This window comes from Rosa rugosa, chromosome 2, assembly GCF_958449725.1.
Source record: "Rosa rugosa chromosome 2, drRosRugo1.1, whole genome shotgun sequence".
In the NCBI taxonomy this organism is placed as follows: domain Eukaryota; kingdom Viridiplantae; phylum Streptophyta; class Magnoliopsida; order Rosales; family Rosaceae; genus Rosa; species Rosa rugosa.
In genome coordinates, this window is record NC_084821.1 from 64,339,705 (window position 1) to 64,355,047 (window position 15,343).

At 40.3% G+C, this 15,343-nt stretch overlaps 2 protein-coding genes across 2 annotated transcripts; both read right to left on the minus strand.

Moving 5' to 3' along the window:
• Positions 1-1,240: 1,240 nt before the first annotated feature.
• On the minus strand, positions 1,241-2,772 carry LOC133731280 (glucan endo-1,3-beta-glucosidase 12-like). Its single transcript, XM_062158690.1, has 7 exons — positions 2,712-2,772; positions 2,390-2,424; positions 2,064-2,304; positions 1,938-1,961; positions 1,790-1,821; positions 1,460-1,694; positions 1,241-1,378 (listed from the first exon to the last, which is right to left on the minus strand). Exons 1-7 carry the CDS (start codon positions 2,770-2,772, stop codon positions 1,347-1,349), a joined length of 660 nt encoding a protein of 219 aa, XP_062014674.1. The 3' UTR covers positions 1,241-1,346.
• Positions 2,773-12,725: 9,953 nt separating this feature from the next.
• Positions 12,726-13,387, minus strand: LOC133731281 (glucan endo-1,3-beta-D-glucosidase-like). Its single transcript, XM_062158691.1, has 3 exons — positions 13,318-13,387; positions 12,841-13,113; positions 12,726-12,751 (listed from the first exon to the last, which is right to left on the minus strand). The coding sequence occupies exons 1-3, from the start codon at positions 13,385-13,387 to the stop codon at positions 12,726-12,728; spliced, it is 369 nt and encodes a 122-aa protein (XP_062014675.1).
• Between the last annotated feature and the right edge of the window lie 1,956 nt (positions 13,388-15,343).

Consider the following 15,343-nt stretch of genomic DNA (forward strand, 5'->3'; position numbering starts at 1 on the left):
GCTTACGTACGTGACGCTACTAATTGAACATTTAGTTATAAATTTATCTTGTATCTTTTTTTTTTTTTTTTTGAATAAACATGGGAAATTATAAAAATATATATATATAAGATCCAGGTTTGTTTGATATAAAAGAGGTCATGTCTAACATTCAAGTCTCAACTTCCACTGATTTACAGTCAGCAGATTTAAGGAACCTTCGGGTTAGTGCGCTCCGGTGAGAGATTAGTCTTATTTTGTTTCGGTCTGAATGCGGATTAGGTGTAAATGTTAAGTCACTAACGTAATCAAACTAACTTGCTACCTCACATCTCATCGAAAAAAAATAAAAATTTGAAGATTGTTTTCAGTGTGGTGGATGAGATGAAACGCTGATGCAGACATGGAGTCATTGTTATAGTTGGAAAGAGTGTTTTCGAGTTATTGACTTGATTCTTCATGCTGCTAGATCTGCAAGGCATAATAAGGAGCTTGAATGGTTTTGGCCTTTTGGGTGGTGACCTAGAGGATTTGGATTACGCCAATAGGGGTTTGGTACGTGGTTTCAGCAATTTGGTGGCAGGCAGAGGAGAAGAACAGAATCTTTTGTTTTGTGAAATTGATGAGCAAATCATTCCCAAAGGGGAACTTCATGGTACAGCTGCGGTCTTTTGGCAGTTTCTTTAATTTGTCGGGGTACCTCGTGGACTCTTGGAAAAGCCATCCACCACTTCTGGTGGTGTTTTACTTTATTTGTCATCATTCCTTCCATCTCAATTATCTCAAAGCAAACATAGCAAGTATGGCGTGGTACCATGTTGCTAGTTGGACGGGCTCTTCACCCACTTAAGTTGCTCAAGCCTTGTAATTTGATCTGTTTCGATTAAGTTTATTTTGATCTGTTTCGATTACGTTGTATTAGCCGAGATACCTTGTAGCTTCGTTGTTCCTTTGTTTCATCGAGGAAAAAAAAAAGTGGTACAATGGTGATTAGTTGGTATAGTGTACTAGATAACCTGAACATTATCTAGTACCTAGTTTCTTTTATCACAACTTCAAGCTAAAGCGTCACATTTACCTCTTACAATTAAGCTCTCACTTATGAAGAGGGTTTGAGGGGCTTAATATCTAGTAGAAAGAGGTGGCAAGGCATCCGTACTTTTGTTTTTCAATTTTCCTCAGCTGAGGGAGAATGTAGGAAATGAATAGACAAATATGTATATTCTTAGAAACTAAAGTTCCGATGCCTTTATTTATTTTTCCGAAAATAAGGTTGATGATTGAAGTCCATGAAAGTACATTAGTCATTTATTCCTACCCTATTCACGATTATACTGCAACATCATTGTAAAACACTTGATCATGCCTCAGCCACTCTTCAGTTTGCAATCACCATAACCTGTACAAGCAGACACAAACAAGTCTAGAACATGACCACACATAGTACTGAAAAAATGATTTTCGCAATGAAAATACTTACTTGGATCGGTTCTGACAATGTTACCACTGCCATTAAAATCACAACTCATATCCGCTTGACCTGTTTGGTGATAGTAAAGATTCATGGCAACTGAGGCGCGGTTCTTGACGGTGTTTGGCTCGAAACAGGCACCACCAGACCTTATAATGCTACAATCTACTTTGCCACAAGCAAACTCAATGCATGCATGTAGCTGATCATCACTTGCTGAAGGGCTTGCTACACACCACTTGCCCTGCAACAGCACCCATAAACCCAATAGTGTCATCATTTTAATCACTCGAGTGTCATTGTTTTGATGACATACTTGGTGAAGGAACTTCAATTTACCGAATTTGAGTCATCCACCGCTGTCTCTCCCCCTGTAAAAATCTCCAAGGAAACATGGATGAGAAGACAAACAATGGGAAACTACTTGGGTTTCCAGTAATAAATATCAGTTCTCAGCTATTTTTACTTCTAGTATATGATTACTTACCTTCATATGTGCAATTACCATAACCTGAAAAGTGGGAAAAACAAAGATGTTAAGAATTACTATCACAACCAAACTATTGAATGCTAATTTTAATTTTGTAAGGCACAAGATAGATGGTATATGTACTTGGATCTGTCAAGGAAATGAGACCAGAGTTGCTGAAGTCACAGTTCCAGTAGTGCCTCCCCTTGGCCTGGTAGTAAGCATTCATGGCAAATGAAGCATAAAGCAAAAGATCATTAGGTTTGGAGCAGGGACCTCCTTCTTGAATTGCCTTGCAATCCATTGCATTTATGTTATTGCAGGCATATTGTAGATTGTTCTCCAGTGCTTCTTTACTCGTTGAAGGCTTTGCAATGCACCACGTCTACAACAATGTAATCACAAGGGGTTAGTATCTGGAAGTAGAAATTGTGCATTTTATTCTTCTCAGTTCATATGCTTGGCATTACCTTCACATACGCCGCTCTGCTAGTTTCCATTTGTCCTGCAAAATTGTTGGTGGAAGTTCATGCATTCAAAATGAAAATTGGTAGAGGAAAGACACTGAAATCTTGGTTAACAGAAAAAAGAACCAAGAAGCCACGCCAGCTGAAAATAAGCTTCTTTTTTATATATTTTTTTCATTGCAAAATCAAATCAGCTTAATAGAAATCTCTCTTGCAAAAGGTTTTATCTTTTCAGATTTGAGAGAGAGAAAAGAAAACCAATTCGGAGAAGACAAAAGGAAAGTGACTGTCTTTGCAGCTTAAAATCAAAGAGCCTCTAGTGTACCTGAGATGAAGAACAAAAGCAGGACAGGAAGAATACAGCTTGATAGAACTAACTTAGCCATTGCTGTTGTATTATCAGGTTACCAAATTTTAAGGTGGAATGCTTCAAGAGGAAGACATTGTATATATAGCAGTAGTGTGGAGAAGATTATGACCCGAACAATTGTAAAGGAGATTTTGCAATTAAAGCCAGATTATGTAGAAATTGGAATTACCAAAAGCAAGGTTCTCTTCAGCAATACTTTTTCTATAGGTTCTTTATGAATAGATACCAAAAGCAGGATTCAAACTAAAATTTCTGACAAAGAAAAGCTCTCACTTATGAAGAGAATCTGAGCAAATTTAGAGTCAGATGGGAAGGCATTCAAATTGACCTTTTCTTTTAGACAATTAAGGGAAAATTATAGGCACAAAAGTAGGATGACTCTGTATGTCAGTCATAGTTATCTGGAAAAAAAATAATTGGCATTAAGAACAATTGGTGCAGCTTAGAAAGAAGAAAATGATACCTTTGGGGAAAAACAGAACCTGCAGAAGGAAAAGGATGAGCATGCAGAAAGAACTTTCCGCTTTAGCCATGACACTTCGAGGCTTAATTTTTTAACTACAGATTGAAAAAGCTCACACACAGGTTGCTTTTCAAAGGGTATGAGCATTGAAGTAGAGATTCAACCCCTTTTGTGCGAAAAACCATATGCAATTTTTTTTTAACAAGGACAATTGGCATTGTTCAGTATTTCTTGATTGAGACACGGACTACATGCACCAATTCAAATTAGTGCATGCATAACGGCCAGAGGAGTTTATGACTTGGAGACGAATGTGAAATCAGAAGATAGACGGAAATCAAAACCGCAACCAGCTCTATTAGTACAAGTGTGAGGTGTGTGCGCTTGTCATTTAGCAGATTTTGGTGTTACTGTTACAGCTCTTAAGAACATCTTCATGTCTCTGTTTCTTACTACAGTTCTTTTTGTCCACTTCATTTCATTTCAATTTGAGTTGATATATTCTACCCTATGAAATCGGAAACATATTTTACCAGAATGGTTTAGCTTCTAGTTGGAGCAGTAACTTTCGTCAGTTCCTCAAGCATCACTGGCAGAGACTAGTACTTTAGTTTAACCTTTACTTTAGCCTGAACCAAAAGATTGCAGCTCATCATGGTCAATCAGGTCTTCTAGCAGTACTATTTCTAACGAAAATTCCATTGTTTTGGTCCACCGATAATCGAGTGTTCTTGTTGCTCTACAACATTGTTAACTGGACCCTAGGACTTTCTAATGATCACAAGTGTAGTTAGACCCAGGGACGTAGCTACATAGATGGCTACTTGGGCTGTAGCCCAAGGGAGATTTTGGGTAAAAAGTTGCCAAGTATAGGTTAGCCTAAAAAAAAAAAAAATAATAATAATAATTTATATTAGGTGTCCAAGTCCATCAGAGAGTATAGAGGATGAATAATCTTTTTACCCTAGAACGCGCCGCACGCGCCTAGGACTTCCCCAACTTTCTCTTGTGCTCGTCCGGCGGCACGTCCTAGCGGCGTTGTCGTCGGACGGGTTGTTTTCCTTCTCGCCTTTCGTTAGTGACGTGTGAGTGGGTCGTTTCGATGCTTGATGGCTGCTAGCGGTGGTTGGATGTGGTTTGGATGGTGGCTGCCATTGGTTGATCTGGTTTGGGTCGCGGGTGATCTGGTCGGAGTGATGATGGAGGGCGGTCGGATCTGGGCAATTTGGCTGGTGCTTGGTGGTGGTGCTATGGCGAAAGGGCTGGGTTCTCCTTCGTTCGATGGGTGGTGGTTGAGGTCGACATCGAGGCCTGCTCGTGAGAGCAGCCCGGATCCGGGCTGTACGAGATCTTTTCCGGCTTTCTCTGCGAAGACTCCTTGGTGGAGACCTTGGTGCGTGGGGCGACGATGGTGGAGCGCCGGCGGTGGACTGACTAGGGTGAAGGTGGTCTGGAGGCAGTGCGACGGAACCGGTGATGCCACGGTGGTGGGTCTAGTGCAAGGGGTGGTGCTAATGGGTGGAGTGGTGAGGCCGCGATCTTGGTAGAGGTGACCGCAACGGCGGTGATGTGAAGACAAGTGAGGTGTCTCGATCTGCAACCAAGGTTTGGACGGCCAAGGAGCGAGGGAACTGTGGTCACGGCGGTCAATGGGAGTCGGGATGATGGAGATGCAGTTAGGCCGGGTTTGTGGTATTGGGCCCAATCTGGACCCTATCTGGGAAACAGTGTTTTGGTGTTTTTTCTTTCATTCTGGTTTTGGTTTGTGGTTTTTAGCTGGTTTGTGTTAGGTCGGGTGCACTGTAGGGGGTGGCAGCGACAATCATCACTTTGGCCTTCCTGAGGGTCGTTCCTGCCTAGTATAGAGTCAGCACAAAGTCTGCCTGTGGCATAGACGAGCATTTATGGCTATCTAGGAGGTCATTCCTGTCAGGTTTTGGGTTGGAAGTGATGGCGCTTTGGAGTAGTGATGGGATGACGGTGTTGGGTTTTCTTTAGTCCTAGGTCTGACTGTCCAAAAATCCCTTTGATCGGGTTCGAAGCAAAGACGAGTGTTGGTTTGGTCGATCAATTGCTGGCCATGTGGATTCTAGGTGGGAGTTGGTGTTCTTGGCTAAGCCTGCTCCAATACGTTTTGTTGTTTTTGCCACTTTGTCTGGTGCCAGTTTAGTATTTTTAGTTAAGTTTTTTAGTATGTTTGGAGTCGGGGCCTAGTTTGGCTTCAACAGTGCGTCAGTATAGATGTCCATTTTGACGTCTAAAGGGGGAAAAGTTTCGGTTGTGTTGAAGGAAAATCGACTTAGTGTGCCTTATCAAATTAGGAGTAGTAATAGGAGAGAAGGTTCTAGAATTCCTAATCCTACTCGGATTAGTATTCCTTGTAACATTAGAACATGTACTTTGTAATCCCTATATATAGGGCTCCTATTCTCAATAATATGATTACAATTCTCTCTCGAATCTCTTTTTCCTGAAACACGTTATCAGCATGAGCTTTAACCACAAACCAAAAACCAAAAACCCAAAAATCTTCTTCATCACCGCAGCTCCTAGCCCACGCTAGCCTCACCTACGCGCCCCTACGCACATATCCCTGCTGCCCCTGCAGCACCAACGCACACCAACTGCATCCTTCTCCTTTCCTGTGCACGTCTGTCTTCTTGCAAGCCCCGAAACGTCTAGTTCGGAACCTCAGATCAAAATCTTTTCTTCATCAAAGTTGTTCGTCTTTGTCTCTTCCATCTGACCTCCGAATTTCAGCCTTATCGGAGTTGTTTTGAGACCTGTACACCAATAGAAGTGAAAGCTGTTCAGAAGAGAATCTGTTCCGAATTTCAACAAGTAAGTTTTTATAATTAAAGTTCCCGCTTTCAGAATTTAATTTCTCCTTCTTTTTCTTCGGGGACTTGCAACCTCCCTTCTTCTACATCCCACCTTTCTTATAACGTGGGTTCGATTATTGAGAAAGCGGAATCGTGGGGATTCACGCAATTAACGAACTAAGAGCGTTCGTAAGACTTCGGACTAAGAGCGTCCGTAAGCATCGAATTAACGAACTAAGAGCGTTCGTAAGCTACGGACTAAGAGTGTTCGTGAGCATCGATTTTGACCATTCAAACATCATTGTTTCGGTCTAATCCAATTATTCTTGGAAATCGATTTCTTGGTAGCATTAAGGCTCAGAAATCTTATATTAGTTTGCGTGGCAGCATTGACTCCGAAACTAATACGTTCTTGCTTTCCTCTTCAGGATGTAAGACTTGAACGAGCTCAATTTTACTCCATTGAATTCTACGGGCACGGGATATTTATTTGCCTACAATCCAAGAGCCCTGTTCTAAAGGAACCGCTCAAGACTCACAAACTGAGATAGAAAATTCCAGGGCATTTACCCTGATGAAGCGCCACATGAAGATGGCCCTCAAGTTTGAGTACATGAATGAGGATAACGCTAACAACCTTTGGGTTGCGCCTAGTGAATGTTTTAGTAACATTCACAACTTTCCGAACATAGAAGCAAGATGGAATAATATATGCTTCACTAAAACTTTGAAAGAGTTATGAAATATTGTTCGGAGGCTCTCTGCATCATATTATTTATGCATGCTTGTGGAAAAACACAAAAGAACAAATTGATTGAGAAAACCCTAACATGACCATAGGAGTCATGACGTTGAGGGTATAGGGTTGGACACCATGGCGCCACTTTTGGCCATGATTGCACTACTCCAACGCCATTGGTCCTAGAGACCATTTGTATTGTGTCAATACACCTCAATCAAGAGAGCATCATCTTCATGGTATTTTATGGATTACCTGATCAATGGTAATCAAGATATCGAGCCATAAAAGACTTCAAATCTGGCGATGAAGAAAGAATGCCGCAGATTTTTATATAGCATAGTCTTTTAATTTCCAAGAATTATGTAATGGCAATTATGCTTTAATCAATCAAATGACTTATTAGATTATCTCTTTTCCTCTAGGCGTACTCAATTAAGTATGATGTCTAGGAAAGTAATTGAGATTAGTGGTATTTAAGAGAGCTTCGCTCCACCGACATCTCTCTCTACTTCCCTGGTCATATTTAATTGGAATTACCGAACGAATTGAGTGACTACAATTTGTCTAAAGTTTGATTTTTATATTGGATTAGATTATGGTCACGAAACTTTGATGTAATCATTGGCTATTATTAATAAAGTATCGATCTATTTTATCTCATGTCGTAGACATATTTTTTGAACTTTATTACTTCAAATATATAAGAGCCAATGGTTTTCATGTGGAAACACATTGTGAGAATGGACAAGAGTTCCTTTGCATCAACTCTAATGACTACGGACATAAACGAGTCTTAGAGAAACTTATGTGTCGCTCTAGTGGGTTGTACGCAACCACTATTCGAGTCATTGAATCCAACCATGTCCTGCGAGATGATTTATGGGATTCCGACACATATAGGCTTTGGCACGACCGTTTGGGACACCCAGGTCGTGACATGATGATCCGTATATTAAAGACTTCACACAGACATCCCTTTTTCAGAACGAAAAGAAGTAAAACTCGGTTTTTGGACACCGAAGGAGCCCCTGCGCCTCACGGCGCCGTTCACCCCCAAATCCGGCCATTCTTGGCCGGCGCTGCCTTCCCCCTGCGGCCTCAGGGTGGCATTGACGCCACCAAGGCTCCTTTGTCTCCAACTTTTACTTCTAAAGTCACTTGTGATTTTGTGGCTCAACCAAAATCCTCATTGGTTGTTTCTAAAGCCCATCATTCGTTCTGCAAAGCCTGCTCTTTAGCAAAGCTAGGATCGAGACCATCCTATGCAAAGGACACCAAAGAAAATATACCATTCTTGCAAAGAATCCAAGGTGATATTTGTGGACCTATTCAACCACCATGCGGACCATTTAGATATTTTATGGTGTTGGTTGATGCATCGACACGCTGGTCACATGTCATGCTATTGTCCACTAGGAACGCTGCATTTGCTAAACTCCTAGCACAGATTATTAAGTTAAGGGCTCACCACCCTGATCATTCTATTAAGTCTATAAGATTAGACAATGCTGGAGAGTTTACATCAAAGACTTTTGATGATTATTGCATGTCCATTGGGATTGAAGTTGAACATCCAGTTCCTCATGTTCACACCCAAAATGTCTCGCAGAAGCCGCCATTAAATGACTACAAATGGTCGCTAGGGCATTGGTAATGCGCACCAATCTCCCTATTTCTGCTTGGGGCTATGCAATATTGCATGCAGCTGTGCTTATTCGTCTGAGACCCACTGCCACTCAACCCTTTTCTGCGTCCCAGATGGTGACTGGGTATGAGCCTAATGTCTCACACTTACGCATATTTGGGTGTGCAGTTTATGTGCCAATTGCACCGCCACAACGCACCAAAATGGGTCCTCAACGACGATTAGGCGTCTACGTTGGATATGATTCTCCAACGATTGTCCGCTACTTAAAACCCTTGACAGGCGATCTCTTTACCGCAAGATTTGCGGATTGTCACTTCGATGAGACAGTCTTCCCGTCGTTAGCGGGAGATAAGAACATGAATGTTCAACAAAAACGACAGGAATTGTCGTGGTCTGTCCCCACTCTGTCTCATCTTGATCCCCGAACCGCACAGTCCGAAATTGAAGTGCGGAGAATTCTTGATCTTCAGAACGTAGCAGAATCGATGCCTGATGCGTTTTCTGATATCGCTAAAGTGACGAGATCACACATACCTGCTGCAAACGTGCCTGCAAGGATTGATGTCCTTAAAATTAGAGGACATGACGCCATCTCAAGGATATCTGAGCATGGTGCCAACGTCCCCACTCACAGTGATGGTGACGTTGTGGCTAGGCCCATGGCTCCTGCCAGGAAGCGCGGGAGGCCTATAGGTTCGATGGATTCTCGCCCAAGAAAGAAAAGCGAGTTTGGCACAAAATAATCCATTAATCATCGATGTAAATAATCCATCTCATGAGAATATTCTGGATTATGGTTATGTCCAAGAGACATCATTGGGGGACGCTCCAATGTCAGAACCAACTCCAAAGAATAGAGAGATCTCCATAAATTACACTAGTGTACATGAGATGATGGATAGAAATTCTATGGCGATTGATGATGCATTTGCATATCATATTGCAAAAGGAATTATAGAATATGATGATATCGAACCTCGCTCTGTTGAAGAATGTCAACGAAGAGCAGATTGGCCTAAATGGAAAGATGCGATCCAGGTTGAATTGGATTCACTAACAAAGAGACAGGTATTTGGGCTTGTAACGCAGGCACCCCCAAGTGTAAAGCCTGTTGGCCATAAATGGGTCTTTGTTAGAAAGCGTAATGAGAAAAATGAGGTGTTAAGATATAAAGCCCGCCTTGTGGCGCAAGGTTTCTCACAACGCCCTGGAATCGACTACGAGGAGACATATTCTCCCGTAATGGACGTTATAACGTTCCGCTACCTTGTCAGTTTGGTAGTTTCCGAAAAACTTGACATGCAGCTTATGGATGTGGTTACAGCATATCTCTATGGGGATCTAGATTCAGAGATATATATGAAGGTTCCAGATGGACTTCAATTACCCAAATCAAGTGGCTCTAAACCACGGAGCGCGTTTTCAATAAGGTTAAAACGCTCACTATATGGATTAAAACAATCCGGACGGATGTGGTATAACCGTCTAAGTGACTACTTGATTGGTAAGGGATATATTAACAACGAAATATGCCCATGCGTGTTCATTAAGAGAACAAGTTCCGGATTTGCAATCGTAGCAATTTATGTCGATGACATGAACCTAATTGGAACTCTAGATGAGTTGAAGGAAACTGCTAAATACTTGAAATCCGAATTTGAGATGAAAGATCTTGGGAAAACACGGTTTTGTCTCGGTTTAGAACTCGAGCACCGTAGTGATGGGATTTTGATCCATCAGTCTGCATATACTCAAAAAATCCTAAGGCGCTTTAATGAAGATAAAGCAAAGCCTGTGAGTACTCCCATGATCGGTCGTAGTCTTGAGCCCGGAAAAGATCCGTTTCGTCCAAAGGATGAGGACGAAGAACCATTAGAGGCCGAAGTGCCCTATTTAAGTGCAATAGGCGCATTATTGTACTTAGCTCAATGCACAAGACCGGATATCTCATTTGCAGTGAACTTGTTAGCTCGACATAACTCTGCGCCAACACGCCGCCATTAGATTGGTGTAAAGGCAATCTTTCGATACCTAAGAGGTACGATTGATATGGGCCTATTTTATCCCTACAGAGAGAAGAGGAATGACGGAAGAATGGGATCGGACCCCATTAGGCATGGAGCCACCGCCACCCATGGTGGCCGGCCTCACCCTATCCCCCTCCATCAAAACGACAATGATGTTTTGATGGGTTTCGCTGATGCAGGGTACCTCTCTGACCCTCACAAAGGTCGCTCCCAAACGGGTTATGTCTTTACCATGGGAAGCACTGCGATATCTTGGAGGTCTACAAAACAGACCCTTGTTGCTACTTCCTCAAATCATGCAGAGATTATTGCTCTACATGAAGCCGTACGAGAATGTATATGGCTAAGGTCTATAATAAGACATATTCAAGGAAGTTGTGGTTTGAAGTCTACCACGGATGAACCTACATGCATTTATGAGGATAATGCAGCTTGTATTGAGCAAATGAAGTTAGGTTTCATCAAGGGCGACAACACCAAGCACATATTGCCTAAGTTCTTTTATAATCAGCAACCACAATCACTTCTAAAGATTGAAGTGAATCAAATCCGATCAGAGGATAATGTAGCGGACTTATTTACTAAGTCGTTACCTAAATCCACCTTCGAGAAGCATGTGAAGAGCATCGGATTGAGAAAGTTATCCGAACTACCACGATTGTAGCAATCAGGGGGAGATATCGACATCAGGGGGAGTTATGATGTCTACATGTTTGATCTCGAAGAGTGAAGGACGTGTTGTGCTCTTTTTGTCCTTCGACCAGGGTTATTTTTATCCCACAGGGTTTTTGTTACCTGGCAAGGTTTTTAACGAGGCAACGAATGAAGCGTCACCACCAAGTTTGAAGCGGCACAAGGGGGAGTGTTGAAGGAAAATCGACTTAATGTGCCTTATCAAACTAGGAGTAGTAATAGGAGAGAAGGTTCTAGAATTCCTAATCCTACTCGGATTAGTATTCCTTGTAACATTAGAACATGTACTTTGTAATCCCTATATATAGGGCTCCTATTCTTAATAATATGATTACAATTCTCTCTCGAATCTCTTTTTCCTTAAACAGGTTGAAGCTTTTATCCCCCATTCTCATTGTAATCTTCGTTTTTATTAATGAAGTTCTTATTTAATCTCTTGCAGCCGCTGCGAACCCGCGACTCCCTCTGATGCTCAGTCCAACCGCGACTCCTTCAGTCCCTCGCCGCGACTCCCTCAGTCCCTCTGACTCTCTGAGGCCCAGACGCTTAGTCCCGCCACTGAGCCACCTCCACCGCTCCACGCGGCCACGCCTGACGCCTCCTGTTTCTAAAGCTCCTGAATATACCTTGGGCTTAGTCTCTTAGAGGAATTGAATACATTAATTTAAGTATGGGTCAAGGGTCAATTAGAATTTCTGTTCACTTGGGTTTTAATCGATTCTGTTTGTATATGATCGATGCATTGATGTTTGTATCATCAAAGTTCAATTTCCTTAGTAGCCATGGCTTCCTCCACGGTTTCATTTGGGTTATAAATTTATAATCAAAGTCTGTTTGTATGATGCACAGGTTAGAATACATAATTGTCTGTTTGTATCCTAGTTGATGAATACAATTCCTAGTTGATGCACCTGTTAGAATACATAATTGTTATCCATAAAAGTCATCAGGTTAGTCTGTTTGTATGACCGACTGACCGTAATTGTTATGCACAGGTCGCATCCGACCGTAATTGTTTGTATCCTAGTTGTTTGATGAAATCAGGTTTTCAGGTTTGAATACATTAATTGTTTGTTTCCATAGCTCCTCTGTTGCTGTATATAATCAATTAGAATACCTTGCTTTTGTAGCTAAAATCCTGGCTACGTCCCTGGTTAGACCAATTAGTTTTCTACTCATGGGAAGCTATTCAAGCTATGCCATTAAAGAATTTCTTTTTATTTCTTTTAGTTCTACTTTGCAAGCTTGTGTACTGCTAGTGCCTTGGATTGCTAAGATGATCAACAATTTTTCCTCACAACAAAAAAGATAGTCAAGAAGATGGTACTTCAGAGTTAAAACTTGTTGGTGAAGTAGTGTATCCATACAAGACATCATAAAAGAGAACTCATGGCTAGCTATGGAATCACTTTGCTGAAAAAAACCAACACCAGCTAGTACACCCAAATGAAAAGTTCACACTACTACATTGAAGACTACATGTGAAATCCTAGAAAAGAACCAATTCAAGAGAATAAGGGGATTTCTTCTCATATTATTCGAGGCAATTAAAATCGAGAAACCTTGTACGCCTGCTATGCATACTCGCACTTACCATAACCTGCAAGACCAAACAGTAAATTCATCATCATAAGAGCAAAATTCATATAATGTAAATCAAAGTTAACACTGATATAGTCTATTCATTACTTGGATCAGTCTGAGTGATGAGAGCAGATCCTCTGAAGTCACAATTCCAGCTGTTTTGGCCTACCGCTTTATAGTAAAGATTCATCACCACTGAGGCATGGTTAATGAGTGAGTTGGGGTTATAGCATGAGCCTCCTTCTTGTATCACCTTGCAATCCTTCAATTGGTTGCAGGCAAACTGAATGTTAGCAGAGAGCTCTGAATCAGTTGCTGAAGGCTTAGCAACACACCAGGTCTTATTCTCATCCTCACTAACAACCTTTATAGGCCCTCCTACACAATTTAAAAGGTGTAATAAATAAATAAATAAAAAAGATTGTAAATTACAGGTACAACTTTAATTTGCACAGTATCCAAATCTGTTTAATAAATTATTTCACACCAACAAAAAAAAGTTTCAGTAGAATGCACATCCCAATCTAGGTACTTAACGAATGTGCAACATAAAATTGCTAGTGAAAGATTGAGCAATTATACCAGGAAAGTGGATGAACAAGAGCAGAAGGAACAGAATGGAAAGAGATGAAGCACTCCTTGATTGAGCCATGGCTTTGTTTTAGGGTTTAGGGGTTGAGAGATAACAAAACTGGGTAGTGTGACATTGGAAAGTTGGAAGGGGTTCAAATATATAGTCCATGCTCATTGATAGTGATTAATTGTCAAATTGAGGTGGATTAATTGGTTGTAACTTGGGTTGTGTTATGGTCATAACTTGTTAATTAACGATGAGGAGGTCGCTAGTCACATTGAACCGATTATAGTGTGGGAGTTGGATCATGCTTAACGCATGGCATTGAACTTTGAATAAGAACATGAAACGAACGGTTCAATATAAAGGGGAATCTATATATAGGCATAGTGCTACTTCCTAATTAGCATCCTTATCTTGCTAATTCTGATAAGTAATATGCAATTACATCTCATCAATGTTAGTTATACGTGGAAGTCCCCTCATTGTGACCTCAAATGATATTTTATAATCTTTACGTAATTTAGTGGTATTTCTCTTCACAATGTTAGATGATGTTTAAAGTTATATCTTATAATATGTTTTTACATGTCACATAATCACATATGATGCATTCCACCATTGTTAACATGTATGTTCTAAATTTATATTTTTATCTCAAATTACCTTGGATTACTTGCAGCAGTCAGTTGTAGGTTTGTGGGTTTTGAATGAAAAACTATCAACTTCCACTTCAAACAATGGCAATGCACTTGTAAGTTGTAACGCATGTGCATTATGAGTATATGACGTATTGGGAGGGATGTATATGTGGCAAAGTCCACATAGGTGGCTACTAGTATAAGCTTGGAATTGGAATAGTCAATAATCCTTATGTCCTTTACATGTTCTATAGTTACCATATTACTATCAGACTATAACCCAATAGGGTTGGTCTAGTGTCGAAGCATGTTAGGCTATAAGTGGGGTGGACGCTATGAGGCTTCTCCTGGTAATAGAACCAACCCCAGCTTGTGAAAAACATCTCTTGCTAATTTTGATGATTAAAGTGTAGTTACATCTGACCAATATCAATTATACGTGAAATTCGACCTCAAATGACATGTTATATGCTATAGGGATCCGGATCCTCTCCTTGACTAGTTATGGTCATTGGGTATCCTTAGCTTTTTATTTCAGCCGTTGATGACATATCTAACGGTTAATAAACAACCATGTCATCAAAATTCACATTAAATGCCAAATTTGGGTAGTCCTCTGTTAACAAAATTGAAATGCCGTCGGCAATCATCTTTTCTTTCGCATCTTCCTAGCACCAACATAAATGGATTGTTGGATTACATCAAATACACTTTTTCATTATTAAAAAAAAATGTTGATTATAAATATCAAGGGTTGAGATCATCTTATAAGTGTTGGATCACTTGCACCGTCAGTGACTTATATAGATCCAACAGATCTCAACCGTTGATATTTATAGGCAATTTTTTTTTTAATAATATAAAATATATTTAATGTTATCTAGCCGTTTATTATTGTTGGTGAAAGTACATATCGGTGCATTAAATACTCTCTGAATATATAAATCGAAACACCTACTTTAGTATAATGAAATCTTCATACATGCAATTCAATCTTTTTGGTTACCACTTCCTAAAGGCCTAATGAGATGATCGAATGGCGCAATCAGTGGGGTTATGCCTTGTGCTAGCTTTTGCAGAGGGCTTCAGGCCTTCAGCCTTGCATGTGATGCGATCAGTTGAGCATTTTGATCATCCAAGACTAGATTTCTGATCAGTGGTGGATTCAGAAACTTTTTTCATGGTAGTTAAGACTAAAATTGAATAGTCATTCAATGCAAAAAAAAAATTATATTATTATTGTTATTACTCTTATAGTTAAACATCAATAAAAATTTAATGATCACAATTAAAAAAATCAATAAATTTACAAATAAAATTTAACAATTGATTAGAATTCAAAGAATTTTCTGAAAAAATAATATATGAATCAATGAATTTCATACTGAAGATG